The sequence below is a fragment of the Zosterops lateralis genome (genome assembly GCF_965231275.1).
Source record: "Zosterops lateralis genome assembly, chromosome: Z".
NCBI classification, from domain to species: Eukaryota; Metazoa; Chordata; class Aves; order Passeriformes; family Zosteropidae; genus Zosterops; species Zosterops lateralis.
In genome coordinates, this window is record NC_139800.1 from 65,629,327 (window position 1) to 65,648,136 (window position 18,810).

The 18,810-nt window shown below is 38.4% G+C and overlaps 1 protein-coding gene across 1 annotated transcript in view; it reads right to left on the reverse strand.

The window, feature by feature from the left end:
• APC (APC regulator of WNT signaling pathway) overlaps positions 1-14,284 on the reverse strand; it is a 67,195-nt gene extending 52,911 nt beyond the window's left edge. Inside the window, exons 1-2 of the mRNA XM_083883893.1 lie at positions 14,259-14,284; positions 3,967-4,119 (exon numbers count right to left, since the gene is read on the reverse strand). Of these exons, the coding sequence (XP_083740019.1) occupies positions 3,967-4,101 (135 nt within the window). The 5' untranslated portion in view covers positions 4,102-4,119; positions 14,259-14,284. The remainder of the gene's footprint in view (positions 1-3,966; positions 4,120-14,258) is intronic.
• Between the last annotated feature and the right edge of the window lie 4,526 nt (positions 14,285-18,810).

Genomic DNA, 18,810 nt, shown 5'->3' on the forward strand with positions numbered 1-18,810 from the left:
CTAGAGACATAATATTCCTCTTCTTACCACATTAAATTACCATAGGTTAATATTTTACAAATGCATTCAAAATAAAAATCCTCAAAGTATCTTTTTTCTTGCTTTTTAATTTAGTGAAATCCTATTTCAGTCCAACATAAGAGCATCACAAGTTTTATTTCCCGGCTGTCTAATTAGCAGAAGAAATTGATAAACACCATCAATGTCAAAAATAAATCACTCTCTGGATCTGCAATGGACATGAGCTCTCTAGGACTTTGAGAACACTTCTCAAAAAATCAACAAATTTGAACCACTTCTAGCAAGAGTCTTCCTATTTTATTTTTGATAGACGTAGACATAGTACAGAAGACACTGAATAAACTGAAAAGACATATGTAGAATTTTAAGTGCATATATAAAAATAAAACAGACGATGTTTTGCTCACAGAGCATGAGATACACTAAAAATGGCTTTCTTACACGTGATATCATAAATTACTGATTTAGTGTATAATTAAAGCATTCAAATAGTGACTGTGGAAATTAAGCATTATGTCACTCTTAAGCTACTCCTAGAGTTCCGGAGGTTAAGGTACACATGCAGTTTTTCCCCCCAGATGTTATATGGGGAAAAATGCAGACACTAATTAGATAGGACATTAAAAACAAACAAACAAATTAATGATGTCTTTAAAGACAAAAATACTTATCTTCTACAAGAACCAGGCAGGAAAGTCTCACAAAAAGTCTTCTGAAATGTGGGAGACATGTAGGTATATGCACGAAGTAGTATAGGTGACAGTGGATTACTTCTTGTCTCTCCATGAATTTTACAGGTTTTGAATTCAGATAAAACTGTTCATATTTTTCTGAATTTGTCTAGTCTGTGTTTTATGCAGTTACTCTTACATCTAGACATTGACACTATTTTTCTTTATTTATGGGCCAACACTGTTATTTCATTCACCATCAAACAGTGTATTTATTGATTTAGAGAGAACATTTTATCATACCAAACTGCTGTATTTCATCTGACAGTAAGCCAATAAAAACAACTGAATTTCCCAAGTTAGTCATAATACTCTGAGGGATTTCTTTTGTTTGAACAGCTAATCCCTAGGACAACACAAATTAAAAAACAAAGTGGAGATTGTTTTACTGATCATTTTGGCACCTCCAACATTACCACATTTCTCTTTGTTTGTTACATTTCTCTTTGATAATACCAATTATCACATTTCTATTTGTTTACCCATCATGTTTTTTTCTGGTCAGCAAATGGGAGTCTGCACTTTTAAATAAGACATTTAGCTTTAAACAGGAAGCATTCAGACATAGTTCTTATATAGGTCAGTAGTAGTTTATAATAAATCATGTGCAAGATGAGGTCATGTTAAGCCTTTAATTCCCATATGATTACCTTACAATTCTGAAATGAAGGGATTATAAAGATGGGGGACACTTACACAACATTTTAACAGTGTTACTTCCAAAATCAAATTCTTTAAGATGCCCTCCCTAACTACTGCCCTTCACAGTTCACTAAGGAATATAAGGAAATGAGGAGCCAACCAAGAATCACTGTGAGATGTCCCTGCACTGGGCCACAGACCAAAATTCACATTGCAAGAACAGGGATGTTTGCCATGGAACCACAGTTTGTTTTCCTCACTGCTGCTCCCCTTCTTCTTGCTAGTACCTGGGATTTCACTTGGCAGGACGGGTTATAAGGGCTCTCCCACACTTCTGTGCTCCCAAAGGGTCAACCTTCCAAGACATTCCGGAAATTTTTTGACTGCATATATGGTAGCCAAAGGGTTTTCAAGCCTGACTGCTCTGGTTCTACTAATGACTTTGCTTGTAATTATCCCTAATTATGGCACTGGAACCATACAAACCACGTAGCTTCTTTCAGTGCAAAAAAAGCTAACACATCTTTCTCCAAAAGCCTGCAAAACTAAAATTATCTTCCAATTTAAGAGAATCCTGCAATGACCTCCATCAAACTTCACCCACAGACTCCAGTCTGACCCCAAGATCATTCCCACATCATCCCTGAGGTTGGAGTCAAATGAAAACTATATTGTGACCCTGACCCTTTCCAAAAAAAAGGGTCTGAAACAAACAAAGGAAAAAGACATGACTTCTTGGTTCAGGTACAGGAGCAAATACATCTTAGGAACAAACCCATGATTTCCTAATAGAACACGGTTTAAAAAAAACCCAAACAACAAAAACAAAAAAATTCTGAACAATCTCTTTTCCACCCATCTCCCAAAGTGAAAATAACATACTGCATTTGATATTTGAGTTGGAGGTTTTTTGGTGTTACATTCCTTAGATCTGGAACGGAACTTTGGGACAGAAAAAAATGAGAACTTCTACTCTGGGTATGTTCATAAGCACAGAGGAGTGCAATAGAGCCACTTTTGGCTTGGTGGTCTGCCAGATTTAAAGTAAGATCATAAACCCATTCCACATTCCAAATTAATGCCCTAGAGACCAGCTTGTACAGCTGGACTGTCTTTAGGTCACTGGAAATTTAATTATCTGCACAAAAGCTAGAAAAACCCCAAACAACCAAAACCCAAACCACCTGTATGTGAATGAAGAAGAGAAAAAAGAAAGTTTGTACTCTTCTTTTGTAAAACTAGGAGGAAAATTGTCTGTCTTGTTCTTCCCCTTCTCATTTTAGACTGCAATGACAGGGAGTAGAAGGGAGTTACTGACAAATTTATTGTAATAATATCTTAAATATATATATATATAAATGACAGAACTAGTTTTCAGACATGTAACTCACCAAACAACCATTTTTTTCTTCAGCTGCTAATGACATCCATTTCAAGTAGTTGTTGTAAAGGACTATAATTTCCTTTTAATTTAGGTAGCAAAGCCATTTTTATTTTACACTGCAATGCAAGGATTAAGTGTATCTGAAATATCTATGCTTTTTTCAAGTGTTGTAACCAGTACTTTAGAAAGCAGAATTTTTCTTCTTACAGTGAATATACAGTCTACATGCTGGAGGAGAAGAAAACTGAGTTCAAATATTTTTAATTGCTATATTAATCAAATTACCATATTTTAAAAATTAAAGATTGATTATAAAGGAAGTAAGTCTGTCATAAGAAGACTAGGAAGCAAGGAGATGAAGAAAAAAGAATGTTGTTTAATATTTAGAATATGCCTACCTTATACAAGAGTATAAACAGAAATACCAACAATTTCTGAGCCCTTCTTACTGAGGTACCAAAAGCAGACTAGTTTTGCTGGCTGCTAGCAAAAAGGAGGAGGATTTGTCAGCTTAGGAAGAGGACTGCATTAATGCAGCTCTAAGGCTTGAAAAATTCTGCCTTGCTCAGTATCATGGATCACACAGATGCAGCTGATGGTGTATCTTCCTACTGATTAAAACCCATCTAAATTCCACTTGAGCCCAGTGTTTTTTCTTGGATGGGTGCCTCTGAAGGCCTACACTTAGCCAACAAACACCAGCAGGAACAGATCTGAGTGAATTTTTGAAGAATTAATTTAGGCTTTGGGAGAGATTGGAGGACTTGTGGTTTTATGTTGAAAGGAACTTTTCCTGTTGAGACCTTAAATATTATAATTATAGTAAACCTCCAAATTTTTAGCATTAGCTGAAAACACTGAAAACCTCCAGCGTTTCCTGCATTTTCAAGAGCTGAACAATAGTTGCTTTGTCAACCTTGGTCAGCACTCTGGACTTCCTCCTGGGAAGCACAGCTGTGCTAAAAGGGTAGTGCTTATCACAGCACACTGGAAGCTGCTTCTAAAAAACAGTTTTGAAATTAAAAAATAATAATAATGATGAAATGTAGCTTTGATAGTTTTTCCTTTACACAGCCAGGAAAAGGACTTCCACAGGAATCTAAAAGCACACCAAACTCTGAGTGACTCCTAGTCCATGACACAAAGGGCAGTGACAGAAACCCCACACAGGCAAAGAGCTTGCGATACCTTCATAGTGGACGCCTCGGTTTCCAGTTTTGTGAGGTGATTTGAGTTATCCTCTAGCTCTTGCCGAAGGTTGGAGTTCTCCATCTTTAAAGCCTCAACTTGCTTTAACAACTGATCATATGAAGCTGCGGCCATCCTGGGCTACCCCCAGCCCTTAAAAATGTAAGAGAAAATATTAAATTTAAGCATTTTAGAAAAAAAACCCTTCACTACCCCAATGTATCTAACCACAAAATCATCTCTCTCTCCCATTTACCACATGACTTTCTAAACATTTAATCTAAATCCATTACCCCAAATTCTTAATGACCAGAACTAATGCCAGATCAAGACTTTTTTTCATCTGTGGGCTTCCATTTGGTAGGCATGATTAAGCAGATAAAAAAAGTTAATTGTCAACTGCATCAGATATTAGGGGAAGCTAGAACACATGAAAGAAAATCACTGCATCACACAATAGCATCTTTACTACTGACACTTCAGTTTCAACACGGAGAAATTGCAGATAATAGACCATATATAGTAATTTTTGGATAGATAACAAGCATTTTCACACATATTTAAAAGATGCTGACTGCCTACTTATTTTAGGAAATTAATGGTAGTCACAGATGTTCAATGCTCCTAGGAATAGCACACATTCTGAGGGAGATGCTATATGAAACAAAAACAGTAAATACTGGGGAATTTTAACTGAAAAAACCCTTCACATCATCAAATGTAGTATACATGTAGGTATTTTGTAAAAATATCCTTCAAGGCACAAGACTAAAACACATTTCTTTCACATGAAGTGGTCATACTGCACTATTTAATTTAAAGATGAAAGGCTACTCTTGATATCAAGGCATACCATACTGTTTTCAGTAAAAATGGAACAGTCTCAGAACACCAGCAAAAATACTCAGCCATTATAAAGGAAAAAGAAACAAATACTTCAATTTCAATCAGAAACTAGAAATTGTTCCCCACTTTCCAAACTAAAAGCTGCTGGAGTTGTTAATCTAACAATGTAAGTTAACAAAGACGTGGCTAATGAATGTTTGCACCTCTTAGGATTAATGCTATCAGTTTCTTATTCATCAGCCATTCCAGAGGAGAAAAGGAAGCCTAACACTTTACAAAACACAAGTTACCCATCCAGTGTAATTGCAAACATTTCCTAAGTATAGTCCGTAATTCAGAGGAAAACACAATATAAAAAAAACTTATGGGGCAACATTCCTTCTCATCATTACTGCAGTATTTTGAGAAAGATGAATTAAAAGCTCTTATTTAGCATTTTCACTGTAACCTCTGACCAAACTTTGACTTTACTGCTTGTGTAACCCCTTACAAAACCAAGTTTCCTCTTCCCAATGAACCTCAATTAAATTGTCTACTAAAAATTAGGTAAAATTATTCAAAAACGTTTTAGTTCCTCAGTACAAATTTTGAAAATTGTGTTTAACCTTTCTAAATTTAAACTGAACAAAATGTAAAGAAGACTCTACACCACTGAAAACAGGAACAATAACAAAAGCTGAAGTGCATTTGATATGACTGGTTTATTTGCTTTCTGAGCACCTGCCACTATCAAAGACTGGAGAAGGAAAACACCTGCCACTTATGAAATCGTGACTTCCATGAATGAAAAGAATCTGCGACATTTATTTTTCAAAATTTTGTCATGCTTTACTGAAGACCTCATTTTTTGAGAAATAAAGGCAATCTGAAATAACTACTCTACAATGCAAATTCTGGGATTTCACCATCAGGTAAAAGGTTCATCTAAAAGGTTGAGTCATGTCAAGGAGAGTTGTAGTAAAAACAAACACACACCCCAAAATATCAGTAAGGGCAGACTGCTTTTGGTACATTTCATGTATGCTTTTATCTATTATGTAGCAATTTCTATTATTAAGAAAATTAATAGCTACAGTTCACGTTTCAGAACACATTGCACAAACAAACCCAAGGAAAGGCAGACAGAAGTGAAGAAGAATGGAAACTTTTCCTCATTGCTTGTCATGAATTAGCACTATATTGTAATACTGATAAAAAGTTTTTACTGAAGTATATTAGTAAAATACATCACATTCATTCATCTATATCTGACCTACAGGAGCTGCTCTGTGCCACACAAGACACACATTTTGTTTCTAGATAGAGTATCTTTTTCTCCCATTGCTATAATTCATTGCTAATATGAAAGGACAGGTAATAAAGTATCCAGGTTTTCCGTTTCCTGTCCATTTTTAGGAATTCTAACTTACAGATTTGAAATTTAGAACCATGAGCCCCATTAACAAGATGTACACATGGAACAAATGGAGTAAAATGGATGAGGGCAGGAGCATGGTACAAATACATAAATTACATAGCTCTGGTATTTTATATACAGAACAAACTTAGGTGTATTTTTGCAAGATGAATAAGGATCTTGAAGGGGAGATTTAGTTTGGCTTTCCACCCTTTTGATCTAAGTTCCTAACCTTCCTTTATTCTCATAACATGAAAGTAGAACATCACCAATAAGAAACAGTATCCTACCTCATACTAGCAGTCACCTCCTGATTTATTCAAATGTCAAGCTTCGTGGGTTTTCAGATAAAAAAAAGAAATTAGTTAGCTGATTACCACAACCTGGGTAACCCAAAAATTTTTTTTCTGCTAAATAGATACCCAAAGGAAGCAACACTGTCAACACAACTGCAACAGAGACGAACAGAAAAACTGTACATAGGTAAGAAGCTGCTCAAAGACATCAAGATAACACAGGGCACTGCTGAAAGCTAAATTACTGGGCTGGAGGCAGGCTGTCAGCAAAGTTCCTCCAAAACCAGACTGTGATGGGCATTTTTAAATGTTTTGTTATTGACTTTGGCACAAGAAGTAGCATCAAAACTTGCTTCCATAAATTCAAGAGCCTGCACAAGGTCAGAGGACTCCATGTCATACAGAATGAATTTGATGAATTGAGAAATAAAGCAGTAGAAACAGGGTGGAATTGCAGAGCATAACAACACGGGGTCACTGACAAAGGAATCTCAACCCGGAGCAGTGAAGCCTCAGCAGGCAGTCTGCAGGGCACTGTGTACTGCCAATCAAGCTGGCACAAAGAGAGCAAACACCATCTCCAGAGGTACCAAGTCATTTTACAAAGATTTGGGTAAGAAAAGTGAATTTAAGTGAGTGCAGAGAAAGATGTGATCAGGGGATGGGAGAGCATCTCAGAAGAGACAACCAAGCAAACCTTGGCTGCCACATCAAAGACTGACATGACACAGCCATACTTTGTTATTAGGGAGTGGAAAACACCGAAGAAGGAGAACAATGTTTGTGTTAAAACACAATATCGACATAGAACAAACGGGTATAAATTGGTCATTTATCAACCTAGACTGGCAACATCAATTAGAACTAGTAGTTCAGTGGGATTCTTGCCAAGCATACTACAAAAGAAGGAGCCAGAATTCATGACTCGAGAAATCCAATCTTGTATTCCTAAGCTTTACAATACAGACAGATACTGTACTTATTTATAATATTTCCAAGACATTTGCTTCTTCTTCTTCTGAAATAATGCAATGCCGAAGTATTTCACAAAAGACACCATTATTTGATTTTAAAATGGGGGAAACTGACAAAGGTAATATATGACCACAAAGCAGCTTAGGCTTTCTGATGCTGAACACTGTGTCATCTCTCAGGCATGTGATTTGTAGAATGAAATCAGAGGGCTGCATTACACATAAGCTGTTCCATGTATGAGATAAACCCCTCAAAATTAAAATCTGCCTCTCTTTTGAAAATACATTCTTACCAACTGCCTCAAACTTGACACATCAGATCAGAATTCAGGTCCCAAAACAACCCTTGGATTTATGCTCTGAGTAAAAAAAATATTATTTATAATTAAAAACAATTGATGAATTATATATTATATTTTTTTTTAAACACAGAACTGTTAGCATAAATAGAAAATGACTGTACCAGTTCATACCCTTCTTGAAGTTTCTCAGTGGTTAAATGACTTGCCTTGAGGAAAGAGTTAAACTCCAGACCTTCTTGGCCAGGCAGGCTTCCCAGCCACATCCCACCTCATTCAGAGCAGAATTAACCAGCCCAAGGGAAACCAGAAATACCTTAGACATGGCCCATTAGTCTGAAGCTCTACCACTGCATATGCAAACATGTTCAACACCAAAAGTGTCAGAATCAGCTGGATCAAGAATAAACAGCTTTTCTTTTCCCCCTTAAGAAATTACTGCAGTGAGGGAGAATGGAAGAGAACTTGGACCCCCAGAATCCATTTCACATTTCACCCAGCCCAAGGAAAACCATATCACAAATGCAACACAACCTGTAATAGTAAATTCGTGAAATTTACTATTATGCTTCAAGTCAAGCTCCCTTTTATACTCTTAACTGCATTGCTTCTTCACAAAGTGGTCATCAAAGGCAAGAACAGATCCTGAACTCTCTAGATTTACTCAGAAAAATAACCGTCTTGGAATACAGAAACTTTGAAATTCAACACCCTCATGTAAGAGACACCCAAAATCTAGCTGTGCTACTTCCCTAAGCCATATTTCTCATCATTAAGAAGCTTCTTCTCCATCTCCTATCAAAGTAAGATGAAATTGAGACAAGAAATTTCACGCTTTACTGAATCAGCATTCTGCATGAATATACACATCAAAGAGGAACTTCAAGCTGGATAGTGCTCTTTTATGAACTAAAATCAAAATTAATGAGAAACCTAAATTTATGCAAACATAATATTAAGATCTAGATATACATTTTCCTATATTAAGAAAACTGTACCAGTAGCCACTGTCCAGACAGGAATTTACACGCACCGATTTTGATCTCAATTCCCAAGAGATAGGAAAAAATGTAATGTTGCCTGAAAACTTAGAATTTCTTAATTGATCAGAGCCTTCTTCTTCGAAATCAGCAAAGAAGAAACATGCCCCAAAGAGGTTCCACTCAAGAACCCAAACAATCTGTCATATATTAAATCTCCTTAGAAAATATTTCAAACTCCCACTATTGCTTTTATCCATCAAAATCTATCAACACTACTGTCACATTGTACTACCACCAGTAAGCAGATTTATTCCTATCCTCAGTAACTCAGATTTTTCACATTATCTTCTTAAAGTAACAAATTTGACTCTAATGTAGCTACAAAGTATCTACATTCTTATACATGTTGATATTTTTAATCTTTGTATCAAAATATTGGGGTTTTTTTAAATATCTACATTTAAATATTGATTCTGTTCAAAGTTCATGCATATCTAAAATATAATTTAGTAAGGCTGGGAAGGACCATCAACTCTGATTTCTTTCTACATCCACAAATTTGATTCAACTCTTCACTCCGGAGCCCAGTATCTCGTCCTTGTTATTCTTCATCATTGTGTCAATTTTTGTCATTCATTTATGGGAATGTGTCTAATGGGGAATTCTTTCTTCAAGGGCACACTACACTGAATTCGGAGAGGAAATGCTGACACTGTCATGACATTTTTCCAATTAGTTTCTCTACACTACCTTCAAAAACAGATTATTTTTAAGCACCGGGCCTAGGGGTCCCCACTTGCAGTGGTTGTGGTAGTGGTGGGGTGGCCGGGAGGGCTGTGCTGGTGCCTCCCCAGCTGTCTGCCTCACCCATCTCCACAGGGTTCCACTCAGGAAAAAGGGGAAGGGCTCAGCTGCTCAAGTGGCAACTGCTAAACCACTGCAGATTACCGCCTGCCTGCCAAGGTAATCTGAAATAGGTGTAAATTTAAGCTCATTGTGCTGGGTCATTAGCCACGATGCTTCAGCAGCTGTTGCACAGCTATTTCCAAAAGCGCGGCAAGGCTGACAGGCAGGGCCAAAAAATCCAGCACAGCTGTTCCCAAGTAAGTGAGCTCCTTAAGTGGACCATTTTCATGTAGCTTCCTCATCTATACACTCATAAGAAAGACGTGTGGCGGTGGTTTTGCTATTCTTATTTTGAACATATCAAACCACATCAATTTGCATTTGATTTCTCTGTTGATGGAATATTGTACTGAATTTCCCAGTTTTTTTGCCTGAAGCTTGCCTTCAGGTTTTCAGCTCTGGCAAAACATGAGCACCCCAAGTGCTGTGTTCAAGAACTTATCAAAAACGAGTATCACTGTGTCAGGGATTGTCTTAACCATTTCAGTTTGGGCAAGCTTCCAAGGTTTGCCAATGTAAAAATGTTTATCCCTCACTGGCATTGTCAAATTCTCTCCTACTCTACTCACTGAAAAACATTCCGCTGGACTCAAATCACAAGAAGCCCATTATCCCAAATCTCTCAGAACAGCAGAAATTATATTTCTGCTTTCTCCAACATCACACTGAAAAACTATGTTGTTTCCATCTGGTGGTAAGTCCATCCTTTACTACAATGACCTTTGTTGCCAGCATACCCTGCTATCCCCCATCAAATTTAAGAACAATCTCCAAAACTTCGAGCCAGGAGCAGCTGGAAGTGGAGCCATTTCAGTTGGGTTCTCTTCAACTGGGCAATGCAGGCACAATGTGGAAGTGGCTTTGAGTGTGGTTAGAAACAACCAAGAAAATACTCAGCCCAGAATGAGAATCGCCCACGAGCGGAGCAGCAGATCATGTTCTCATTCGCTCTGCCTTGGCACACTCAGTGATCAGAGATGAGGAAGGAGTATGAAAAACAATCATTACAGAAAACTGCTCTCCATCCAGTTTCTTTTAGCAACAAGGGCTTTGATAACAGAAAATTATTTGCAAATTATATAACACTACTCTTTTTAAATTTGAAAAGGATGACATTGAAAAAAACTGATAACAAATCATACCAAATTATAATCTCTAGATTATGCATACTGTGGATTCCTCAGGTTTTCAACCATGTAAAAAAAGACAAAGGCCAGATAAAAAGCCATTACCATTATTAGTTATCTTAACACAATTTGTGAAAGCATTGGTCCCTTTAAAAGAAGACTACACAATTTTCTCTAAACTTCAGTTGCATGAAGACGACTTTTAGTTTTTCTATGCACTTCTGCATATAGGCTGTTTTTGTGGACAGCAAATTAAAACACTCAAATGTTACTATACTTGACCTTCCTAATTCCTGTTGAGTGGGGACTGGGTAAAGACTGGGGTTTTGTGTTTAATTCTTTCGGAAATTAATTCATAACTTGGCAAGAGCTTTCAATCCATCATTATATTTTGGGATACTTCTGTAAATTCAATACTTGGCCTGAACTCACCAACCATGAACAGAAGCATCATCTGTTCACCTTAACCAAAAGTGGTAAGTGATCCATGCTCAGCATTCCGTAAAAGACTGTGAGGAGAAGGAATGACAACACCATGGTCTGAACACTTGTGTGCCCCATTATATGTCAAGTATGATAAAGGTCAAGTGTGTATTTGTGTAAAAAGCAGAAATAATTTAATGTTTGGAATTTCACTAAAGAATGCTAACAATGAAAAAACCATTCTTATTAATATGAAAAGAGTAAAATCAAGAAGTCGTATGTTTCAGGCTATGAACTGTCAAGTTCAGTTTCTTTACACTGTCAAGAAAATTCCCACTTCTTCCTTTATAATTCTGGGTTGGGAAGTTCCTTAGCTGGTTAGTCATGCTGTATTCAAAATGTGACTCTGAAAATTTGAAACATGATTTGCATTTAAATACTATATTGAACACAAACCACTCCAGACATCATTTGAATCATAACTTACGCTGGATCAGAAATGATTCACAAGCCTGAACACTGATCCTTCAAGAGGATCATCTTTGTTATTCATGACTAATTGTGTATGCCCTCACTGCACATGACCTCATCCTGTTTACATTTCCCATAATCTTTAAGGATTCAATTCCACAAAATTTAAGCTATTTAAAAAGCTGAGACAGGTATTTCCTTTTCTATTTTACCTGAAAACATAAGCTCAAAATAACTGATGTGAAATAAAACAGTTGTAATTAAAAACATTATATGTACTATAAAAAATTCTATTATATATTATAAAAATAATTTCCAATAAATAAGTATTTCTCCATCTTGGGTGACTATCAGGGCTATCTTCAGCACTTTTAAGGACATGAAGACCATTTGTCTTGCAGGAAATGTATCAGCACCAGATCACACAGGTGCTGCATCAGTTCAGGAAAACCATTAGTGGAAACTAGGTCTTTATGGTAGGATTTGCCATCACAGCACATCATTAGCAATATTGCCTATTTTAAACAGGATTTTGCCACACTGATAATAAAAGAATTTATTTATGTCATCAACACAAATATTTTACCAACTGAATTAAGATGCATATTGAAATCCAACATAAGAATTTAGAGACCAAGAGAACCAATGGCAGCCACATGCATTTCCAACTTGTGCTGCATTATTCCATGCTGATATAACAATAGCATACTGTTACAAGATGTATCAGAACATTTATCATAACCATATCATTTATCAAAATCATAATTTTGTATTTAAGGCATGATGTTTAGGAAAGCTTGCACCCATACGTAATTTAAAGTATTATATTTAAAAGTGATCTTTTATTCAAGTTACCATTTTAAGACTTAAAGAACTACTACAGTGGTTACACCAAATCATACCATTTAAGAGTTAAAAAGGTACAGGAAGAAGTATCACCATAATAATCATAATAATCACTACCGTGCTTTTGTCATTCTCTTTCCTTTTAGAAAAAAAAAAAAAAATGGGTGACAACACCTCTGCATCTTCTGCTTAACATTTAAGCAATTATAATGAAGATTCAAAATGCCAAAGCAGAAATATCTAGCATCACCAATCTACCTTTTGAAACCAGTTACTCCAAATAGTAAGTTCTCGAGTGACATTTTAAAGTGTAGTATTATCCAAAACCTCTCTCACTGGTAAGACAGAAGACTCATGGTTCTAAAAATAATGGTATATACAGAAAATGTTTTGAGGGGACCTGTAAGGCAGGTATTTTAACTGAGGCTTTTCTTCATCAAACCTTTTTTTTTGTGCATCACTGTTATTTAACAGAACTGAGAAGGAGAAGAGCATTTTAACAGCTACTTTAAGTCTCCTTAAAAATACAGAAGACTCTGCTTCCAGGAAATGGCTTTCCAGTATACATGCTTATGTGCATTTTCAAAGAACTATAATCTTAACAAAATACTCATTATTATTATTATCATCACTATTATATGCATTAGATAACAGAAAAAAATAACCAAATAGTAAAAAGACAGTAGGAAAAAAAAACCATGAAGAATCATTTTCAACAGAACAAACAGCAAAGGGTGGAAGAAGTACCTAAAAACGGAAATAGATCTATACTGTGCTATTCAGGTACGCACTGCAATCTACTGAAAATACTTCTATGCACACTAAGACGTTGTGTGTGTCTTGAAAAGGCATTTTTCAGGGTATGACTCTCCAAATCAAGTCAAAACCGGGCCCTGCTGGTCCTGTGAAGTGAATCCTATCAAAGGAAAAATGCCCCTTGCAGCCCAGAGACAAGGTCCTCCATGTGACTCAACAGGAAGAATGGTATCTTGACACGAAACCCGAACGGGATGAAACGATCTAGCAGCACAGCGTCCTCCAAAAATCGCAACACATTTTTGCAGGAGCGAGGAGCGCTCTGCTAGCAATGACCTAATTACTAGCATAAAAGCTGCGTATCTGACAAAGGGGAAGAAAAGACCCACTGCTTCATACATAATTTATCAAGGTTTCCCACAGCATTCAGGTTAAGTCGCGGACCCAAGCACGTCTTTGTGATGTTAAATGAATCCGGGAGAAGTCAGGGCAGGCGGGCGCTGCCGCCCACCCGCGTCCCCCGCGCTGCGGCACCGGGGCCGCCGCCGCCCGTGGATAACAAAGCGGGGCCGTGCGGCCGCGGCCAGCGCCCGCCAGGGCACCTCCCCGGCCCTGCCCGCCCCAGACCCCTGCCCGCCGCTCCCCCGCTCCTCCTGCCGCTCCTGCCGGGCCCGGAACCCGCGCCGGGGCTCCGCGGGGCTTTGTGCCTGCGGCGGGCTGCGCTCGATCCCGCCGCCGGCGGCTCCCCGCCGTGCCCGCCCGCCCGGCGACAGCCCTTCCCCGCGCCCCAGCCTTTTCTCCCATTTTCCGGGGGGTGGCGGTGGGGGGAGGGGGGGGAAGCTTGGTTGGTTTTTTTTTTTCCTTAACCCGCGAAAGCGCTCCGTGCCCCCTGCCCCCGCCCGTCCGCGGCGCGGCGAGCGGCCGCCGCACTCCCTCACTGCCTCCCTCCCCTCTCTCTCCCTCACTCACCCCATGGCCGCGGCCGCCGCGCCTCCATCCCGCGCCCGCTCCGGCCCCGCCCGCGCCACCGGCTGTGCCAGCGCCGCGCGCACGGCGCGGCCCCGCGGGTCACGTGCGGCCCAGCCAATGGCGCGCGCCCCCGCCCCCGCCCCGCCCCGGGCGGAGCTCCGCGCGCGGCCCCGGGCGCGGCCCCGACACCGAGCGCGCGCGCCGCAATGCCGCCCGGGCCCCGCCGCTCCCGGAGCCGCCGCCGCTCTTCGCCCGCCTGCCCCGACCCGAACGGTTAACATTTCACATGTGAAAACGAACGAGGTTCTGCGAGTATTAGCACTAAAGCTGCTGCCGCTCACCTAGAAATAATCTGATACACTACTGTATAAAATCGCAGCAGGAAGCGTGTCCTTCAAGGGCATCGCAGATTTCTCTGCGGTTCAGTCAGGTACTGTTTTCATGTGCTTTTCAGATATGAAGTTATTACGGCTACTTGGTAGCTTAATAGCAAATATAATATCTAATAACATCTAATATTTAATATATCTAACCTAATCTAATCTAATATGCATTTAAGCTATGTTAAATCAGAACAATAAGTACAGGTTGGGAAAATTCTAAAAGACAAATGTATTATTTATGAAAGAAATCAATTAATGAAACTGTTTTATAATCTCCTTCCAGAAATCATCTCTCTCCAAGGGTAAGGCTATAACATGTTCATGAGGATGACCTAAAACTTCACAATAGCACGTTACTGAAATCCAAGAGACAGCAGAAATTAAGCCATATTTCAGCTGGTTGTTTTTTTTTTTTTTTTTTAACTTCAAAATCCTATTATCTATATAACAGGTTCTGTAGGAATCTTTAAAAAAAACTTCTATATAAAAGTCAGCTTTGCAGAAACAGCACAATATTAAACCTTTAAAACCCCTAGAATTATTCAAGAATAGATCAATGGGCAGTGCAACCCATCTCAACAAAATAGGGCATGATAGAAGACATCTGAAAAGATGTAATGGTTCCTTACCTAAAGCAGAACAATGCCTTTCCCTGTGTTATGTTACATAAATTATGGAGTTTCATGCTTATACAAGGGGACATAAGGATAGGCAACTCACTAAAATCATATATCCTGATATGCCTTATTATAATCCTTCATTCTACCTATAATAATGTTTTTGATTTGCATGAGACAAGCTGAAATGTAGGAACCTCGTGGCTGGGATGAACTAAAAGGTACTGCAAGCCTGTGCATGCAATTGAGCAATTGCACCACATACCACTTAAACGCTATTAATGTCATTTCAGCTGTTTCCTCACACCTCCTTTTTCCAGTCAGAGTAGGCAACAATCCACACTCAGAAAAGATGCTCTTTACCAGACATCCTTTTATCAAACATCTTTACCATTAAGAGGATGTGTGACATGTCATCTGCTACCTTCAGGATAGTTTTACACAAAATTCTCTCTCACTTCACCATTCAGGCTAACTGCAGAGGTACTGTTGCTTCAGCTGTTACGGTAAAACACTTTAAGCCAAAGTTAAGTGGGCCATTACTCAAAGGTGTTCCAGGTTTTATGATTTTTTGATATAAAGCTTCTATTAATTACAGTAATTGTTGACATCCTGTGGTTTATGATCTACTTGATTCCATTTCACAGCAACCAAGTTCATCCTCCCTCAGCTGTAACAAATTGTCACAGTACTCTTAACACAAATTTTAGAACCTAGCTAGGCATTAGACCTAAAGCCATCTTACTAGATATCTTAGTGATATACAGCACTCCTCCACCTCTCAGAAAAGCAAACCCAAGTGCTCTCCCAGTTGTTGTTGTGAAGCTCTCTTCATACTAAAATTCTTTACATTCATATAAGTGTACATTCAAATAAACACACACACCACTCAACACCTGTGTTATCAGTTGGCAAGTTGTTGCAATAGGAGTTGTAGCTTAATATCAAATCAGGTTGATCCAGTAATAGTTTTAAAACCGAAGGGTGGCAAGTGTTCAGAAGTGGCACGTACCACACAGCCTGGAATGACTACATGTGCAAAGATGACACTAGAGAACCAGAGAAACTGAAATGCTATGTACTTTAAAGCCAAATTCCACACTTAAAAGTGAAAAACTAAGCTTTTGGAAGTACAGTTAATTTTCTAGAACCCAAACTAGGTGTATTAAAGATGGAAGGTTATGTAACATATTCATTTACACACACCACAGTGCATCTTCAGCTCTGAAAAACTAACTCTAGTTCCCACTAAGTGAAAAGATTTTGGTACTTCTGGTACTGGTTAATTGTTTTCAGTCTGGGAGTCTCAACCTGAGCAAATTCCCTGCTCTGTAGCCTGAAGTCCCACATTTATTTGCAGAACAAGCAGAAGCAAAAAATTCTTTAATGCTTTCTGCCAAGATGACAGCTGAGTGGGAGGGAAAAAGCCTTCCCTTCCTCCTTCACAGTAACGCCCATTCTGTTATGATTTCATAAACATGGCAGCTTATGGTCTGTGTCAAATGGACTTGCCCCTGCAGCAAAATCCAATATTAAGTGAAATTCAGTTTAATAAACAGCATGCTTTCACCCTTCCCATATTGCATCTTCCAGTGGTGTCAAACCACTGCTTTACAGGTGAATATATTCCCTCAAAACTACTGTATCTGTGCTGTATTGGATTTTCCTAATAAAACTGATGCCAACAAAACACTGTTTGAAAAGGAAAAAAAAAAAAAGGTCAGGGTCGCAGGAAAAAAGAAGAATTGTACAGGAAAATCTTTAGACTAAGTTTATTTTTGGCTAGTTATTTTTTATCTGGCAGATGGAACAAGATGACTTTTTCGTTCTTTGAAGGAAACCATTACAAAGACAGACTTAGCAATACCTGCAAGATATTACATAAACCCACCCTTTTAAATCCATTAAATGACTCAAATCTCTGCATTAATCCATGTAAGCTATCAAATCTAAAGGACAGAAAATTTTATTATCTAAAGGACAGAAAATTTTATTATCTAAAGATACCTGTTCACTTTCAAATTACTTCCAAGATTTTGGACAAGATCCCTGCAGCCTACTCAGCCCAGCATCCTCAAACAATCAGAGGGAATTTCAGTCCAGAAACAGAATTGGCAAGATTTTAAATGCAATTTTTGATGCAATCTATGTGGAGTTTCCAACTGCATTTATAAAAACACATTTTGAGACCAAATAAAATTATTGTTAACTGTTACGACCCACTACTAAGTAGTGCTAATTAGAATTTCTGAATAGATTAAGGTCTAAATTTTTAAAAACATAAAGTACATTCCCCAGGTTATCTATCTGCCTCTTAAGATCACGACTACTTCAACAGAAAATGCTGGAGATAGGAATGCGACAAGAACACACCAAGATCATGCAGCAACAGCCAAAGTTTATTGTTCAGAGTTCCTTTCTAGGAACTTCCTTATTTCTAAGGGCTTCAAATTTCCTGTGCTTACACAGGTGATTGGTTAAGGGTCTTAACTCTGCCCAGCTCACTGGCCAACGATATGGGTGCATTCATGGTTCAAAGGGATTGGCTGAGATCCCCTGTTTGAACTTGAATCTGACCTATTACTATTATACTCGAGGACTTGTTCTACTCTCTAACGAGTCAGGCTGGTCTAGTTCGTGTGTGTTATGGCCAAATTATCTGTGCAGTTTACAGACCAGCTGAAGCCGTCACAGTTCCCCCTTTTCTGTTTAAAAAAATGCAAAGCGTTCTTTGTCATTTTCTGCAGAGATCCTTGCAGATAAGATGACAAAGACAGCATGACGACACAAATGATAAACCTAGTTCCAGCAAGACTTTCCACCCTACTGGACAAGCCTAGTCCCTCCCAGCCAGTGATATATCCCATGTATCATTGAAGATGTAACTTTCATTACCAGGAGCTGTCAGATGGGATTACCAACAACACAAGTTTTCAAACTGGCAGGCTGCAGGCTCATTACTTGGAAGTTACAAACTTACAACTTAGCCCTATAAAGAGAAAACATTTCAACCTTAGAACCCTGGGAAAACCAACCAACAGGGAAAATAATCTGTCTTAATTTGGGATTGTGTTTCACTTCCTTAAAGAGAGCTCAGATCTTTAAATATATAAATATATATATATTTAATATATATTTCTCATATCTTTAAATATACAAAATCTTTATCTATAGAGAGATACATCTTTAAATAGATAAAATCCTTTGTATCAAGTGATTTAAGGTATAGATAGCACCAGGTATTTCCCCCTTTTTCTGTTTAAAAAAAATAATTTAAAAGTGCCATGTGAGGAATACCAGTGTGGTGTAACGCACCCCAGAACTGTAGGAGTAATTTTGTTTAATGAGGTATATAACTGCTTTTGAAAGTACCATTTACCAAACCAATTCAAAATTATTAAGGGAAACAACTCCTTGTCTTAGTTAGGTTTTACAGGTCACATCCTGGTATATGTATATCGGGGAACACCCTGGCCCCAGCTGGGACAGAGACTGTGGCTACGGTGGGCAGCAGACCAGAACCCCAGCACAGACCAGGGGTGTGCCAGTCCC